General features: G+C 46.4%; 1 protein-coding gene across 1 annotated transcript in view; it reads right to left on the minus strand.

The window, feature by feature from the left end:
- Positions 1-295: 295 nt before the first annotated feature.
- The window catches only part of LOC120990624 (zinc finger protein 585A-like), a 34,735-nt gene continuing 16,700 nt past the window's right edge, over positions 296-18,330 (minus strand). The window contains exons 3-4 of the mRNA XM_040419543.1: positions 5,702-5,756; positions 296-1,834 (exon numbers count right to left, since the gene is read on the minus strand). Of these exons, the coding sequence (XP_040275477.1) occupies positions 711-1,834; positions 5,702-5,756 (1,179 nt within the window). The 3' untranslated portion in view covers positions 296-710. The remainder of the gene's footprint in view (positions 1,835-5,701; positions 5,757-18,330) is intronic.

Genomic DNA, 18,330 nt, shown 5'->3' on the forward strand with positions numbered 1-18,330 from the left:
ACCACTCTGGCATTGGTACGTGAGTTACAACACCTTAAAGGGCCCTGCGACAGTACCCTGCACACGCTGCAATTGGCGTCACAAATAAAACTATAAGCTATTACCTACACCTGACCCAGCCATTGCATATGTTAGAGTCAGAGTGCATACCCCGGTCCAGCTTACCGCATGTGTGCATCAGGTTGCAGCCTGTGTCAGTGATCATCAGTTGCAATGGTAGCCAGTATCACATGTCCGCATACATTATAAAACTATTACATGGAGCGTTGTAACTTCTCCCCATGTCACTCTGGACTCTCCCGCAGTCTGGGTGGAGGTGTGAATACAGTGTTAAGAAGAAAGGTTCATGGGGACAATACATCCTCACTGCTCTCATTCCACCCAATAAAAAACCCTTTTATTTGCTGTTTAAGGTCCATAAATAACCTAATTAGAGATGAGTGAATTGATTCTAAAATTTGAAAGTGTGACTTGAATTTTCCCCAAAAAATCCTGATTCTAGCAGATTTGAAATTTGTGTGATTTGATTTGGAACAATGAAGGAGAAGATATACAATGAAAAGACTTTTCCAGGAAATTACAGCAATTTAGTATTGGGTAGAATTTATTTGGACCCAAATCTAATCATATGGGCGATGTGGGCAAATCAGACCCAAAATTGATTTTGAGAAATTTGCTTATCTGTAAACCCAATATGTTAAAAAAAAATGTTAAAATGGCTTCTCACTTTTGGGTATTCTCTCATGTTTAACAAGTTTTAATTCTGAACATGAATGAGGCCTCTCCCCTGTGTAAAGTGTTTGATGTTTAATTAGATATGATTTCCGTGTAAAACATTTCCCACATTGAGAACATGAATATGGTTTCTCTCCTGTGTGACTTCTCTTATGTTTTACAAAATTTGATTTATCTGTAAAACATTTTCCACATTCTGAACATGAATATGGTTTCTCTCCTGTGTGACTTCTTTCATGTGCAACAAGAATCAATTTCCCTGCAAAACATTTCCCACATTCTGAACATGAATATGGTTTCACTCCTGTGTGCCTTCTCTCGTGTATAGCAAGTTGAGAGTTATACGTAAAGCATTTCCCACATTCTGAACATGAATACGGTTTCTCTCCTGTGTGACATCTCTGATGTCTAATAAGATTTGTTCTTTGTTTAAAACACTTCCCACATTCTGAACATGAATATGGCTTCTCTCCTGTGTGAATTCTCTGATGTTCAACAAGGTTGTATTTTTGTGCAAAACATTTCCCACATTCTGAACATGAATATGGTCTCTCTCCTGTGTGAAATCTCTGATGCCGAATAAGATTTGTTCTTTGCTTAAAACAATTCCCACATTCTGAACATGAATATGGCTTCTCTCCTGTGTGACTTCTCTCATGTTCAACAAGATAAGATTTATGTGTAAAACATCTCCCACATTGTGAACATGAATATGGCTTCTCTCCTGTGTGACTTCTCTCATGTCTAACAAGATGTGATTTACCTGTAAAACATTTCTTACATTGTGAACAGGAGTATGGTTTCTCTCCTATATGAATTACTCTGTGTGTAGAAAGACCTGAGCTTTGTGCGAACTCTTTACCACAATTAAAACTTTCACACCCTTTCTGAGCTGTACTTGTGGTAACAATTTGTGATTGGTCAGGAAAAAGTTGCTCATGATTAGGAGGATTATATGATAGATCTGTACTGTGAAGTCCTGGATGTACTATGAGGGTAATGAAGTTTTCTCCTGAAGAGCGCTGCATGATATCTTCATCTTCTACTTTATAATTTAGTGATAACATGAAGTTTCCCTCAGAATTCTTACTAGGACTTTCTGTAAAGACAAAAATTGAAATTTGTGTTTTTTTTCTTCAAAACTACAGAGTAGACAAACTTATGACATTCCCATTAGGCTGGAAGTGGAACCGGCAGGATGGAGGAGAAAAGCCATTAATTATGAATCCAAGCTGCACCAAAAACTGCATGTGTGATTCCAGCTTATACATCTTTCTGGATTCATAACTTAGTCCAGGATTCTGGTCTGTGCATGTTTACGACTTAATATACAATAAATCATGACTTAATAAAACTCAAAAATTTGGAAAGCCTGACCAAGTCTGGTAACCTGCCCTATCAAGTTTTACTGATTTTGAGATTTAATACAAAGGAAGAAAGAACATGTCTGGCATTAATGTAGGGGTGTTGATATGCATGGTAGAAGAGTAGCCCACAGAAAGACAACCCCTTCTCGCTGTTTGGGCCTACTGCAACTTAGAGCAACAAAATATTACTAAAGAAAGACACAGACACTCCACAAAGGGGGGAAGGGCACAAGGCGTGAGGATATTGTAGCTGAGATACAGAAAAGGGAGCAGCAATCAAGTATCTTCTATTAGGTTTAAGCCTTATGAGACCAGGAAAACATCTCTAATGTTTAGCATTCAACCAAATATGGAACCAGGGAGAAGCCCTAAAATCAGCCCAGGGGGCCATAGGGAGCAGAGGAGTGAATATTTAACTGTTTCAGCTGTTATCATGTCTTATAGCCTCATTATTTTGTGTAGTTCTTCAGCCCAATGAACACGAGAAGGAAGAACATCTGAATTCCAGAATACAGAGATAACCATTCTCATAGCAACAACCACATATCTAAAAACTAATTTTGACCCAGGTAACTGTTGCTGATCTGGACTTTTGACCAATTGCCACAACAGTTATTTCCTTTTTTCTCATTTCTTTAACTTATTTGCTTTTTCTAGTAGGTGTTATTTTTTAAGATGTTTGATTGGATAGGGAATGTAGCCAGTCTGCTCCTCTCTGGTTGCTACTTTTCCCCCGTAGACTGAGACTATCACTCGGGACTGTTTTGTTACTAGTGATTGTCTCCTGCTTTTTTTTTCTTTTTTCTTTCTCTTTCTTCTTTCTCTCAGTAATTTCATTTCTTCCCTTTTTCTTTACTTAGATTTTTTCTTCTATTTCTTCTTCTTTCCCTTACCCTCCATTTCTTGGACTCCTCTCTACTCATGATGTCCCTCAAGATAGCGCCCTTCAACGCGAAATGGCCTCAACACACCCGAAAAAAAACGCAGGTACTTCATCACTTCCACTGCAAGAAGGTACACATTATTTGTTTCCAGGAAACACACTTTAAGGAAGGTGGTGCCCCTGACATTCGGCACCGGCACTACACGACCTGGTATTATGCGAACAACCCAGTGAATAAAACTAAAGGGGTTGCTATAGCAATCCATAATACCTACCTCACCAAGTGCTGGGCTGCACTGTCGATGCCGATGTCTGGTACCTTTCTTTGTCGATTGGCGGAGGCAAATTCACCTTCCTCAACGTTTATGCCCCTAATCAGAACCAGGTTTCTTTTCTTTTAGACCTTGTTGATAAAGCCTTGCCCATAGTTCGTGGTGCGGTTGTCCTTTGTAGTGATCTTAACCTCACCCTTGATCCCACACTTGACAACTCTACTAGTCGCGCTTCTCTCCTATTTGGCCATTAAAAAGGTCAGGAAAGCGTTCCTTCAGTTGCAGTTATGCGATTCATGGCGTATTCAGCACCCTACAGACAAAGATTACACTTTCTCCTCCCCTCCACACTCTTCCTATAGCCGAATGGATTACATCCTGCTTCACCAACATGCTCTTTCCTGCCTTGACTCCACACATGTTGCCAATGACTCCAAACCGGACCACTCCCTGGTTTACTGCTCTTTACATCTTCATTTTCTTTACTAAACAGGAATGGACATGGCGATTGCATGAGTCTCTCTTTCTTGACTCGCTACGGATCTTACACGAGCTGTAGAGAATTTTCTCACTGATCATTGTACAGACTCCACTTCTCGTTGATTACAATGGGAAGCTCTGAAGTGTGTCCAAAACACTTGTATGGACGCTGAGCGCCTTTTGGAGTTGTCCTATAAGCATATGCTTCAACTTTGCCGTAGAAAATTCTTCGAATATGGCAACAAGAGTGGGCGTTTGTTAGCCAGGGCTCTTAGAGGAAAAATAATTGCGTCTCATATCCCTGCCATCAAAAACTCCACTGGCCGTGTGGTCTATACCTCCACTGACATTGCCTCCTCCTTTCATTCTTTTTACTCTGACCTTTATAATCTACCTTGCCCTACTGTGGGCCAGTTAGGGCCTGGGCCTAGAGTTAGATCCTACAAGCTTAGATACCCCTTTAGCGGATTCTGAATTGCAGGTTGTTCTCAAGTCACTACCTGGAGGTAAGATCCTGGGCCCGACAGGTTCACGGCTAGGTTTTACAAAACTTTCTCTACGTCTCTTTCCCCCTTTTTGCTTCAGGTCTTTAACGCGGTGTCTCCTGAGCTCCACTTTCCAGTCCAAGCCACAGAGAACCGTAATGCTGTTATTACTAAACCGGGTAAAGACCCAGAAGCATGTGCAAGCTATCGACTTATTATTGTCCTAAATGTGGACCTCAAAATGTATGCTAAGCTATTAACTAACAGACTGACCACCTTTCTGCCCTCAGTTATTCATCCTGAACAACGAAGGGTTTGTGCCAGGACGGGAGGCTCGCTAAAAAACACTGAAGACACTTGATATCACCCATCATGCTAAAACAAAAAGTATCCCTCTCATGTTCTTGTCCTTAGATGCAGAAAAGGCCTTCGATCGCATTTCTTGGTCCTCACTCCGCACTATCCTGTTCCACATAGGCCTTGGTTCAGGGTTTTTATCAAAGATTCTCATTCTATATCAACAGCCTTCAGCACGGGTTATAATCAATGGTGACCTCTCTGCCTCCTTTTCTGTTTACAATGGCACACATCAGGGAAGCCCACTGTCCCCATCGCTTTGTGTTTTGGTCAAGGAACATCTTATATCTTCCATTCGTAATAATCCGGATATTGGAGGTCATAAATACAAATGTGAGGCTTTCATGGAGGATATTTTGCTCTATATAACCAATCCCCGCATTTCTCTGCTATCCTTGCTCCATGAAATCTCTTTCTTTGGAGAATGGACAAGTTTTAAGATCAACATGACCAAATCTGAAGCCTTAAATGTCTCCCTGCCTGGGTCCTTAGTCTTCTGGCTTAAAACCTCTTTTCCTTTTGCTTGGCCAACAAATGGGATAACTTATTTGGGTATCAGGATCGCTGCTGACCTGTCCAACATTTTTAGATGGGAAGGGAAATCTCGCTCCAAGGAGGCGGGAGGGGTTGGTCTCCCGGACTTGTGTCATGAGATCTTGTGTGTTGTCAGATGTCTCCTCAGTTCTTGCCCCCAGCCTCATGTATGAAATATAGAAGTAAGATGAGGAGCTTTCTTCTCCGCTGTTATTATTGGGGGATTCTTCACTAATTTATTTGATTTAACCATTTACAAAGGAAATCACCAAAATGTCAGGATTTACTGTAACGTCTACTGATGAGCCCAAAACGATGCTTAACCCTTTCCTGCACAGACACAAAAGCTGCATTCGCATAGTCCCCAGTGGGTGTGTGGATGTGACTGACCCTCATGTCCTGCAGGAACAGCCGGGATCAGAGAAGAATCTGATCAGAGATCTCCGTCAGCTGGATAAGGGGAACACTCCATGATGTGATGGGGACATCTCCAATCAGAGAGCAGCAGCCGGTGATCAGATTCTCCTCCTGCCCTGAAGGCACCAAGGACAGAACCTGAAGTCACTTTCTCCATTCATGATTCCATACCTGTGGTGACATCTCCTGGAATGTCCTCCTCCACCTCACTCTTACACGGGGGATCGCCCATCATCCACTCTTCTTCATCCTCCACTTTAATATCAGTCAGATCTTCCCCCTGATTTGTCATCTGTAACAATTCAGTACAATACAGCAGACAGGTGGGAAATCTAACAGATCCACAGAAGAGACCCCCACAATCTATGACCCCTCTATGACTGCAGGACCCCCCTATATAGATGTGTACAGGGCTCAGCTCCATCTACCTGAGGGTTCTCTGGGACCTTCTCCTCTGAACAGTCCTGGGAATACAGAGGACGGGGACATCTCTCTGGTGGATTTCTCCTCCTGGATCCATCTGTGGAGACACAAGGACACAGTGACTGAATACATGGCCTCCTGTAGATCTGTCTATAGATCAGACTCTTCTCTCAGCTCCTTCACTTCTAGGTTTAGTGATCGGAGGAGATAACACTGGAGGGTTTCCTGATATCTCCCTCTGACAGAAGCTCCGACGTCAGGCTCTATACAGTCACAAAGGGGCGGACATTGCCCAGAAGCTCCATGTATCATCTACAATGTATACGCTGCGGAACACGGATTTCACAGGACGCCTCTGATAGAGCAGTGTAGTCTACTATACCGGCCCGATGGAGGCCAGAAGGACACGCTCCCATCATGTGACTGGAGACCTATGGACATGTCACTGCACACACGTGTACACACTGCACATGACGGGTCTTACCTTGTGATATAAGAGGCTGGTGCTCCTCCATTACATGTCACTGCACACACGTGTATACACTGCACATGACGGCTCTTACCTTGTGATATAAGAGGCTGGTGCTCCTCCATTACATGTCACTGCACACACGTGTATACACTGCACATGACGGCTCTTACCTTGTGATATAAGAGGCTGGGGCTCCTCCATTACATGTCACTGCACACACGTGTACACACTGCACATGACGGCTCTTACCTTGTGATATAAGAGGCTGGTGCTCCTCCATTACATGTCACTGCACACACGTGTATACACTGCACATGACGGCTCTTACCTTGTGATATAAGAGGCTGGTGCTCCTCCATTACATCTCACTGCACACACGTGTATACACTGCACATGACGGCTCTTACCTTGTGATATAAGAGGCTGGTGCTCCTCCATTCCATGTCACTGCACACACGTGTATACACTGCACATGACGGCTCTTACCTTGTGATATAAGAGGCTGGTGCTCCTCCATTACATGTCACTGCACACACGTGTATACACTGCACATGACGGCTCTTACCTTGTGATATAAGAGGTAGGTGCTCCTCCATTACATGTCACTGCACACACATGTATACACTGCACATGACGGCTCTTACCCTGTGATATAAGAGGCTGGTGCTCCTCCATTACATGTCACTGCACACACGTGTATACACTGCACATGACGGCTCTTACCTTGTGATATAAGAGGCTGGTGATCCTCCATTACATGTCACTGCACACACGTGTATACACTGCACATGACAACTCTTACCTTGTGATATAAGAGGTTGGTGCTCCTCCATTACAAGTCACTGCACACACGTGTATACACTGCACATGACGGCTCTTACCTTGTGATATAAGAGGCTGGTGCTCCTCCATTACATGTCACTGCACACACGTGTATACACTGCACATGACGGGTCTTACCTTGTGATATAAGAGGCTGGTGCTCCTCTATTACATGTCACTGCACACCCGTGTATACACTGCACATGACGGCTCTTACCTTGTGATATAAGAGGCTGGTGCTCCTCCATTACATGTCACTGCACACACGTGTATACACTGCACATGACGGCTCTTACCTTGTGATATAAGAGGTAGGAGCTCCTCCATTACATGTCACTGCACACACGTGTATACACTGCACATGACGCCTCTTACCTTGTGATATAAGAGGCTGGTGCTCCTCCATTACATGTCACTGCACACACGTGTATACACTGCACATGACGGCTCTTACCCTGTGATATAAGAGGTAGGTGCTCCTCCATTACATGTCACTGCACACACGTGTATACACTGCACATGACGGCTCTTACCCTGTGATATAAGAGGCTGGTGCTCCTCCATTACATGTCACTGCACACACGTGTATACACTGCACATGACGGCTCTTACCTTGTGATATAAGAGGCTGGTGATCCTCCATTACATGTCACTGCACACACGTGTATACACTGCACATGACAACTCTTACCTTGTGATATAAGAGGTTGGTGCTCCTCCATTACAAGTCACTGCACACACGTGTATACACTGCACATGACGGCTCTTACCTTGTGATATAAGAGGCTGGTGCTCCTCCATTACATGTCACTGCACACACGTGTATACACTGCACATGACGGGTCTTACCTTGTGATATAAGAGGCTGGTGCTCCTCTATTACATGTCACTGCACACCCGTGTATACACTGCACATGACGGCTCTTACCTTGTGATATAAGAGGCTGGTGCTCCTCCATTACATGTCACTGCACACACGTGTATACACTGCACATGACGGCTCTTACCTTGTGATATAAGAGGTAGGAGCTCCTCCATTACATGTCACTGCACACACGTGTATACACTGCACATGACGCCTCTTACCTTGTGATATAAGAGGCTGGTGCTCCTCCATTACATGTCACTGCACACACGTGTATACACTGCACATGACGGCTCTTACCCTGTGATATAAGAGGTAGGTGCTCCTCCATTACATGTCACTGCACACACGTGTATACACTGCACATGACGGCTCTTACCCTGTGATATAAGAGGCTGGTGCTCCTCCATTACATGTCACTGCACACACGTGTATACACTGCACATGACGCCTCTTACCTTGTGATATAAGAGGCTGGTGCTCCTCCATTACATGTCACTGCACACACGTGTATACACTGCACATGACGGCTCTTACCTTGTGATATAAGAGGCTGGTGCTCCTCCATTACATGTCACTGCACACACGTGTATACACTGCACATGACGGCTCTTACCCTGTCATATAAGAGGTAGGTGCTCCTCCATTACATGTCACTGCACACACGTGTATACACTGCACATGACGGGTCTTACCTTGTGATATAAGAGGCTGGTGATCCTCCATTACATGTCACTGCACACACGTGTATACACTGCACATGACGGCTCTTACCTTGTGATATAAGAGGTAGGAGCTCCTCCATTACATGTCACTGCACACACGTGTATACACTGCACATGACGCCTCTTACCTTGTGATATAAGAGGCTGGTGCTCCTCCATTACATGTCACTGCACACACGTGTATACACTGCACATGACGGCTCTTACCTTGTGATATAAGAGGCTGGTGCTCCTCCATTACATGTCACTGCACACACGTGTATACACTGCACATGACGGCTCTTACCCTGTGATATAAGAGGTAGGAGCTCCTCCATTACATGTCACTGCACACACGTGTATACACTGCACATGACGCCTCTTACCTTGTGATATAAGATGCTGGTGCTCCTCCATTACATGTCACTGCACACACGTGTATACACTGCACATGACGGCTCTTACCCTGTGATATAAGAGGCTGGTGCTCCTCCATTACATGTCACTGCACACACGTGTATACACTGCACATGACGCCTCTTACCTTGTGATATAAGAGGCTGGTGCTCCTCCATTACATGTCACTGCACACACGTGTATACACTGCACATGACGGCTCTTACCTTGTGATATAAGAGGTAGGTGCTCCTCCATTACATGTCACTGCACACACGTGTACACACTGCACATGACGGGTCTTACCCTGTGATATAAGAGGCTGGTGCTCCTCCATTACATGTCACTGCACACAAGTGTACACACTACACATGACGGCTCTTACCTTGTGATATAAGAGGCTGGTGCTCCTCCATTACATGTCACTGCACACACTGCATATGACGGCTCTTACCTTGTGATATAAGAGGCTGGTGCTCCTCCATTACATGTCACTGCACACACGTGTATACACTGCACATGACGGGTCTTACCTTGTGATATAAGAGGCTGGTGCTCCTCCATTACATGTCACTGCACACACGTGTATACACTGCACATGGCGGCTCTTACCTTGTGATATAAGAGGCTGGTGCTCCTCCATTACATGTCACTGCACACACGTGTATACACTGCACATGACGGCTCTTACCTTGTGATATAAGAGGCTGGTGCTCCTCCATTACATGTCACTGCACACACGTGTATACACTGCACATGACGGCTCTTACCTTGTGATATAAGAGGCTGGTGCTCCTCCATTACATGTCACTGCACACACGTGTATACACTGCACATGACGGCTCTTACCCTGTGATATAAGAGGCTGGTGCTCCTCCATTACGTCACTGCACACACGTGTATACACTGCACATGACGGCTCTTACCCTGTGATATAAGAGGCTGGTGCTCCTCCATCATGGCCTCCTTGTACAGATCCTTGTGTCCTTCTATATACTCCCACTCCTCCATGGAGAAATAGACAGTGACGTCCTGACACCTTATAGGAACCTGACAACACAATGACACCGTCATCACCCAGACCCCTCCAGTGCTGTTACTGGAGAATTTCCCAGCATTCCCAGCAGTGTCACCTCTCCAGTCAGCAGCTCCATCATCTTGTGGGTGAGTTCTAGGATCTTCTGCTCATGTATCAGGGGGTGAGGGGGAGGCTCTGTGATGGGGGGAGGGGTCCTGCTCCGCCCTCCTGACTCCTGGAGATGGATGATGGGAGTCACACAGTCCCCCGATGTCTTCTTCACTATTGTGTACTCCTGTGGATGGAGAGAGACACTTAGGGAATAAACCCTTCAGGGGCCATGTGCTCTCCTCCGGCCCTCTCCTCCTGGTACAACGTGCCTACTTACCTTCTCATGGCTCCTATAACATGACTATTGGTCACTGGTCACATGACACATCACTCACCATACTGGGGGCTGATCTTCAGGTTCTCCGTCACTTGGAAGGTCTGGAGGCCGTTCTCCAGGACCCTGGACTCTTCCTATCACTTCCTATGATGGATTCTCCTTCCCGATGTCTGACTTGTTACAGAATACAATACAGAGGAGAGAAATCTAGAAAAGTTTACCTCTCCGCTCAGCAGGGAGATGATCTCCAAGGTGAGGTCTAATATTCTTCTGCTGATCTCCTTCCTGTCCATCCTTGGTGGTCGTTCAGGAGAAGAGGAGAGAACTGGAGGAGCTGGAGGCTTCTAGTACTGCAGGCGCCTTTATGAGAAGAGGAGAGGAAATCATCCAGGGGACAAGACCAGATGTCACCTCCAGAACCGCACTTCCTGAGCCTGGAGGGGCCCCGCTTCTCAGAGCCCCCACCACATGGATTCCAGGGGCCCCGACATGGAGATCTCTGGTGGCTCCACAGGAGATAAATGTCTGATAGATGCAGGTCCCACCTCTGGGCTGTGCTCAGCTGTGTCCAGAACTCCTAGAGAAGAGACTGGAGAGAGCTGAGCTCAGGCCGGGCCCCCGCTCCATTCATTCTTCTCCTGGAGGCAGGGGCCCCTCACCAGGACAGCCAGGGGCCAGCGAATGATGACAACCCCCACTCTCCCCACTACTCCTCCCCCATCATACTAAGCTGAGGAGCGGAGAAGGATTCCTTGTGTGTAATGGAGGAGAATCTCCAGAGGTGACATGTCTGAGCTCTCCACCACACTGTCTCCTCACAGCTCATCTTACCTGCAGGCTGGAGGAATGGCTGATACCAGAGAGAACAAGAGCCCTGACTACCGACCAGGACCTGCCCAGTATCTGCTGCCCTGCCAGAGCTGAAGGACCTGGGGTGACGTCACCGTCATGTGATCCGTGCAGGGGGCGGGGCTTAGCAGTGGAGAGGAGGTGGTGAAGTACCTGGGGTGACGTCACCGTCATGTGATCAGTGCAGGGGGCGGGGCTCAGCAGTGGAGGGGAGAAGAGGTGGTGTAGGACCTGGGGTGACGTCACCGTCATGTGATCAGTGCAGGGGGCGGGGCTCAGCAGTGGAGGGGAGAAGAGGTGGTGTAGGACCTGGGGTGACGTCACCATCATGTGATCAGTGCAGGGGCGGGGCTTAACAGGGAGCAAAAGAAATATAGGGCCAGATTTATCATTCCTCTGACAGCTCACTCCACTTTCACATATGGCTAAAGTCAGTTTTAGCCAAGTCAGATTTATGATTGGCCCTTTAAGACTGTAATAAATGTGGTTTGACGGTAGCAGTTTATCCGTCAGTAAGCAGCTTTACAAAAGTCGCATGTTCTATTAAAAAGTCTCATAAGATAAGCATGGTCCTCACTGGAGTGAAATTGCGACTTTTTTGCCACTTTTTAAATAGTCCCAATAGTAAATCTGTCTAGAGATTCATCTACATAAGAAAACACGCCCACTTTCAGAAAACTGGCGAGCATAGTGCAGAGCAGAAAAAAGTCGCAAATTTGTGCGCAGTTTTAGCGTTTGGGACTTTTTCACTCCATTATTCTGACCTGAGCTAATGATAAATCTGGCCCATGGAGTTTTCTCCTATGACAGGCATGGCCAACCTGCGGCTCTCCAGCTGTTGCAAAACTACAACTCCCAGCATGCCCAGACTGCTTACAGCTATCAGCCTACAGCAGGGCATGGTGGGAATTGTTATTTTACAACAGCTGGAGAGCCGCAGGTTGGCCATGCCTGTCCTATGATATCCTGGACATGCTGGAAGTTGTAGTTCTCTGATATCCTGTAATAACATGCTGGGAGTTGTAGTTCTATGATATCTTGTAATAACAATCTGGACATGCTGGGAGTTGTAGTTCTATGATATCCTGTAATAACAGTCTGGACATGCTGGGAGTTGTAGTCGCCGTCTCTCTGGACGCGCCGCGTCCTCTTCTCAGAATGGAGCGATTAGGCAGATCTCGGTCACGGCTTCCTTCACTGGGGGGAGGTAGACAGCGCTTCACCAGTGCCGTAGAAATGACTGGAGCTGTGGACGGACGCGCCCCCTCCGGTGCAGTCAGGTAAGGGTCTCGCCCCCTCCGGTGCAGTCAGGTCAGGGTCTCGCCCCCTCCGATGCAGTCAGGTAAGTGTCTCGCCCCCTCCGGTGCAGTCAGGTAAGTGTCTCGCCCCCTCCGGTGCAGTCAGGTAAGGGTCTCGCCCCCTCCAGTGCAGTCAGGTAAGGGTCTCGCCCCCTCCGGTGCAGTCAGGTAAGGGTCTCGCCCCCTCCGGTGCAGTCAGGTAAGGGTCTCGCCCCCTCCGGTGCAGTCAGGTCAGGGTCTCGCTCCCTCCGATGCAGTCAGGTAAGGGTCTCGCCCCCTCCTGTGCAGTCAGGTAAGGGTCTCGCCCCCTCCGGTGCAGTCAGGTAAGGGTCTCGCCCCCTCCGGTGCAGTCAGGTCAGGGTCTCGCCCCCTCCGGTGCAGTCAGGTCAGGGTCTCGCCCCCTCCGGTGCAATCAGGTAAGGGTCTCGCCCCCTCCGGTGTAGTCAGGTAAGGGTCTTGCCCCCTCCGGTGTAGTCAGGTAAGGGTCTCGCCCCCTCCGATGCAGTCAGGTAAGGGTCTTGCCCCCTCCGGTGTAGTCAGGTAAGGGTCTCGCCCCCTCCGATGCAGTCAGGTAAGGGTCTCGCCCCCTCCGGTGCAGTCAGGTAAGGGTCTCGCCCCCTCCGGTGCAGTCAGGTAAGGGTCTCGCCCCCTCCGGTGCAGTCAGGTAAGGGTCTCGCCCCCTCCGGTGCAGTCAGGTAAGGGTCTCGCCCCCCTCCGGTGCAGTCAGGTAAGGGTCTCGCCCCCTCCGGTGCAGTCAGGTAAGGGTCTCGCCCCCTCCGGTGCAGTCAGGTAAGGGTCTCGCCCCCTCTGGTGCAGTCAGGTATGGGTCTCGCTCCCCAGGAACATTCCCCTCACAGGCACTTGGCTCCCGTTCAGTCGGTTTTGTCTTTATTTTGGAGTAAAATGTGACTTTTCTGCCATTTTACTTGTAAGAGAAATCAATAGGAGGAGCCATGTTCAGCTGCTGATCAGTCCGCTCCAGAGGTCCAGGCGTTTGTGGCCGCACTGATCAGCGGGATTGTCTCAGCTTCTCCTCCTGACCGGCCGTGGTGGGGAACATATGGCAGAATGGGAGATTTGGCGCTAAATTCAGCACGTTCTGGGTGCCGCGTTCATACCTGGGCGCATGGACCGTCACCTTCATACAAAGAAACATAAAGATGGGTGATAAGTCAGGGCCTTAGTCTCCAGAGTAATAGCGGGTTATCCGATCAGCAGATCATCTCATCGGGTGACACTGTTCTTCCTGGAGGTAAGTAAATCACCAATGGTGCGATGTAAACTCTCTGCTTCCCGGACACAACGCGGCTGTATGAGGACGGCCCCTCCATGTAAAGGCATTGGTCGCCCCCCACTAACGAGCAGGCGATTATTGGGGAAGAACGCCATTAGATTGTCAGCTATTCAGTGATGTCAGCAGAGTTCTTATCTCCTTCTTCAGTACAACAATATACAGTCCTGATTAAAAGTTTAAGACCACTTGAAAAATGGCAACAAATCATATTGTACATGGTTGGATCTTAACAAGGTTCCAAGTAGAGCTTCAACATGCAACAAGAAGAAATGGGAGTGAGACAAAACATTTTTTGAGAATTCAATTAATTGAAAATAACGATTAAACTGAAACAGGCTGTTTTTCAGCTGATCAAAAATTTAGGACCACATGCCTTTAAAAGGCCAAATCTGTGCAAAGATGTGGATTCATTGTCATTTTCTGTCAGGTAGTCACACGTTGTGATGGAAAGGCCAAAAAACTCTCCCTTTTTGAACGTGGTCGGGTTGTTGAACTACATAAGCAGGGTCTCTCACATCGCGCCATCGCTGCTGAGGTGGGACGCAGTAAGACAGTCATTTGGAATTTCTTAAATGATCCTGAGGGTTATGGAACAAAAGAGTCAAGTGGAAGACCCAACAAAAATGTCATCAGCACTGAGCCGGAGGATCCAATTGGCTGTCCGTCAAGACACTGGACGATCCTTGACCCAAATTAAGGCCCCTACTGGTGCTGACTGCGGCCCCATAACCATCAGACGGCATCTGAGACTGAAGGGCTTCAAAAACAAAAAACGTCTTCAAAGACCTCGTCTCCTTGAACGCCACAGAACTGCTCGTTTGGACTTTGCAGGAGAGCACCAAACATAGGACATTCAAAGGTGGAAGAAAGTTTTATTCTCTGATGAGAAAAAATGTAACCTTGATGGTCCTGATGGTTTCCAACATTACTGGCATGACAAGCAGATCCCACCTGAGATGTTTTCTACGCGCCACAGTGGAGGGGGCGCCATAATGGTCTGGGGTGCTTTTTCCTTCAGTGGAACAATGGAGCTTCAGGAAGTGCAGGGGCGTCAAACGGCCGCTGGCTATGTCCAGATGTTGCAGAGAGCATTCCTCATGACTGAGGGCCCTCGTCTGTGTGGTAACGACTGGGTTTTTCAACAGGACAACGCTACAGTACACAATGCCCACAGGACAAGGGACTTCTTCCAGGAGAAGAACATCACTCTTTTGGCCCATCCTTCGTGTTCCCCTGATATAAATCCAATTGAGAATCTTTGGGGATGGATGGCAAGTTTACAAAAATGTACAACAGTTCCAGACAGTAGATGGCCTTCGTGCGGCCGTCTTCACCACTTGGAGAAATGTTCCCACTCTCCTCATGGAAACGCTTGCATCAAGCATGCAGAAACAAATTTTTAAAGTGATAAACAATAACGGCGGAGCTACTCATTACTGAGTTCATGTTTGGAGGTTGGATTTCTGTTTTGGGGGGGGGGGGGGGGGGGGGGTTTGGAGGTGTGGTCCTAAACTTTTGATCAGCTGAAAAACAGCCTGTTTCAGTTTATTCATTGTTCTCATTAAATTGAATGCTCCAAAAATGTGTTGTCTCACTCCCATTTCTTCTTGTTGCATGTTGAAGCTCTACTTAAGATCCGGCCATGCTAAATAGGATTTTTTGCCATTTTTCAAGTGGTCTTAAACTTTTGATCAGGACTGTATATTCAGACTCAAACTATGAGGCTGCTGGGGTCAGCTACTCAGGGAGACACTGGTTCGTTCATCTGGGAAGAAACCAGTAGTCTCAGACCCTGTCACTAATCCTAGGGCTTTTCAGGGTTTCTAGGGCCTAGGTTTCTGGTGTATGAATATTCCCACCTTCAGGGTCTATTCATACTGACAGGAGTCAGGGTTAGCTTTAGGGTTTCCTTAGGTGGTCACCATTTCCCTTTCTCTAGCCTTGAGGCCTAGTTCCTGGTCATTTTCCTTCTGTTGTCATCCTGGTGTTCTTCCCCTCCCCTACACTGTGACAATATGTTGTTATAACTAGTTTGAGCCGGATTTACTGTGTCTTAAGAATGTCTATATAAACTCAAGTCTGACAATACATACAGTGCCTTGCAAAAGTATTTAGACTTTTTTTGTATTTTTTTACATTACAGCCTTAAGTTCAATGTTTTGTTAATCTGAATTTGATGTGATGGATCAGAACACAATAGTCTAAGTTGGTGAAGTTAAATGAGAAAAATATATAAATAAAACTATTGTTTACAGATAGAAAACAGAAAATTTACATGTCCGTATGTATTCACCTCCTTTGTTAGGAAGCCCATAAAAAGCTCTTGTGCAATCAATTACCTTCAGAAGTCACATAATTAGTGAAATGATGTCCACCTGTGTGCAATCAAAGTGTCACATGATCTGTCATTACATATACATAAGTTCTGTCCGTTACCCCTGATGAAGCCAGATTAGCTGGCGAAACATGTTGGGGGACAGTCTCATGTTTTAGGTTCTGAGATCTTTGTCAGTGTCAGCCTTCAGTAAGATTGCTATAGAAAGTCTTCAACACATTTAGTGTCTGCATATGGAATCTTCCATGGCGAAATAGATAGTATGATACTACATGTGTCTGTGAATACGATTAAACTGAATACGATTAAACTGAAACAGGCTGTTTTTCAGCTGATCAAAATTTTAGGACCACATGCCTTTAAAAGGCCAAATCTGTGCAAAGATGTGGATTCATTGTCATTTTCTGTCAGGTAGTCACACGTTGTGATGGAAAGGCCAAAAAACTCTCCCTTTTTGAACGTGGTCGGGTTGTTGAACTGCATAAGCAGGGTCTCTCACATCGCGCCATCGCTGCTGAGGTGGGACGCAGTAAGACAGTCATTTGGAATTTCTTAAATGATCCTGAGGGTTATGGAACAAAAGAGTCAAGTGGAAGACCCAAAAAAATGTCCTCAGCACTGAGCCGGAGAATCCAATTGGCCGTCAGTCAAGACACTGGACGATCCTCGACCCAAATTAAGGCCCTTACTTGTGCTGACTGCGGCCCCATAACCATCAGACGGCATCTGAGACTGAAGAGCTTCAAAAACAAAAAACCTCTTCAAAGACCTCGTCTCCTTGAACGCCACAGAACTGCTCGTTTAGACTTTGCAAGAGAGCACCAAACATGGGACATTCAAAGGTGGAAGAAAGTTTTATTCTCTGATGAGAAAAAATGTAACCTTGATGGTCCTGTCCACCTGTGTGCAATCAAAGTGTCACATGATCTGTCATTACATATACATAAGTTCTGTCCGTTACCCCTGATGAAGCCAGATTAGCTGGCGAAACATGTTGGGGGACAGTCTCATGTTTTAGGTTCTGAGATCTTTGTCAGTGTCAGCCTTCAGTAAGATTGCTATAGAAAGTCTTCAACACATTTAGTGTCTGCATATGGAATCTTCCATGGCGAAATAGATAGTATGATACTACATGTGTCTGTGAATACAGCAATGTAGTGTGTGAATGAATGGGATGTGCACCTCAGGCTCACGTGCTAGTTAGGAGATTACTGCTGAAATACTGACAGGACATCACAAAGTTTAAACTTAGTAGTGCTCACATTTATTTCACTCAGGAATCTTAGTAGACTTAATAAAAGTTACGTTTTATTATCTGGGATAAGAGAGGTCATTAGCCTTAACAGGCTTGAATTGTTTGTTTATAGTAAACCCTTCCCAGATAGGGTCATGTTATTGTTTGGTCATTACATATACACACCTTTTTTGAAAGGCCCCAGAGGCTGCAACTCCTAAGTAAGAGGCATCACTAACCAAACACTGCCATGAAGACCAAGGAACTCTCCAAACAAGTAAGGGACAATGTTGCTGAGAAGTACAAGTCAGGGTTAGGTTATTAAAAAATATCCAAATCTTTGATGATCCCCAGGAGCACCATCAAATCTATCATAACCAAATGGAAGGAACATGGCACAATAGCAAACCTGCCAAGAGACGGCCGCCACCAAAACTCACCGACCGGGCAAGGAGGGCATTAATCAGAGAGGCAGCACAGAGACCTAAGGTAACCCTGGAGGAGCTGCAGAGTTCCACAGCAGAGACTGGAGTATCTGTACATAGGACGACAATAAGCCGTACGCTGCATAGAGTTATACTTTATGGCAGAGTAGCCAGAAGAAAGCAATTACTTTCAGCTAAAAACAAAAAGGCCCGTTGTGAGTTTGTGAAAAGGCATGTGGGAGATTCCCAAAATCTATGGAGGAAGGGGCTCTGGTCT

This window comes from Bufo bufo, chromosome 2, assembly GCF_905171765.1.
Source record: "Bufo bufo chromosome 2, aBufBuf1.1, whole genome shotgun sequence".
Classification (NCBI taxonomy): Eukaryota; Metazoa; Chordata; class Amphibia; order Anura; family Bufonidae; genus Bufo; species Bufo bufo.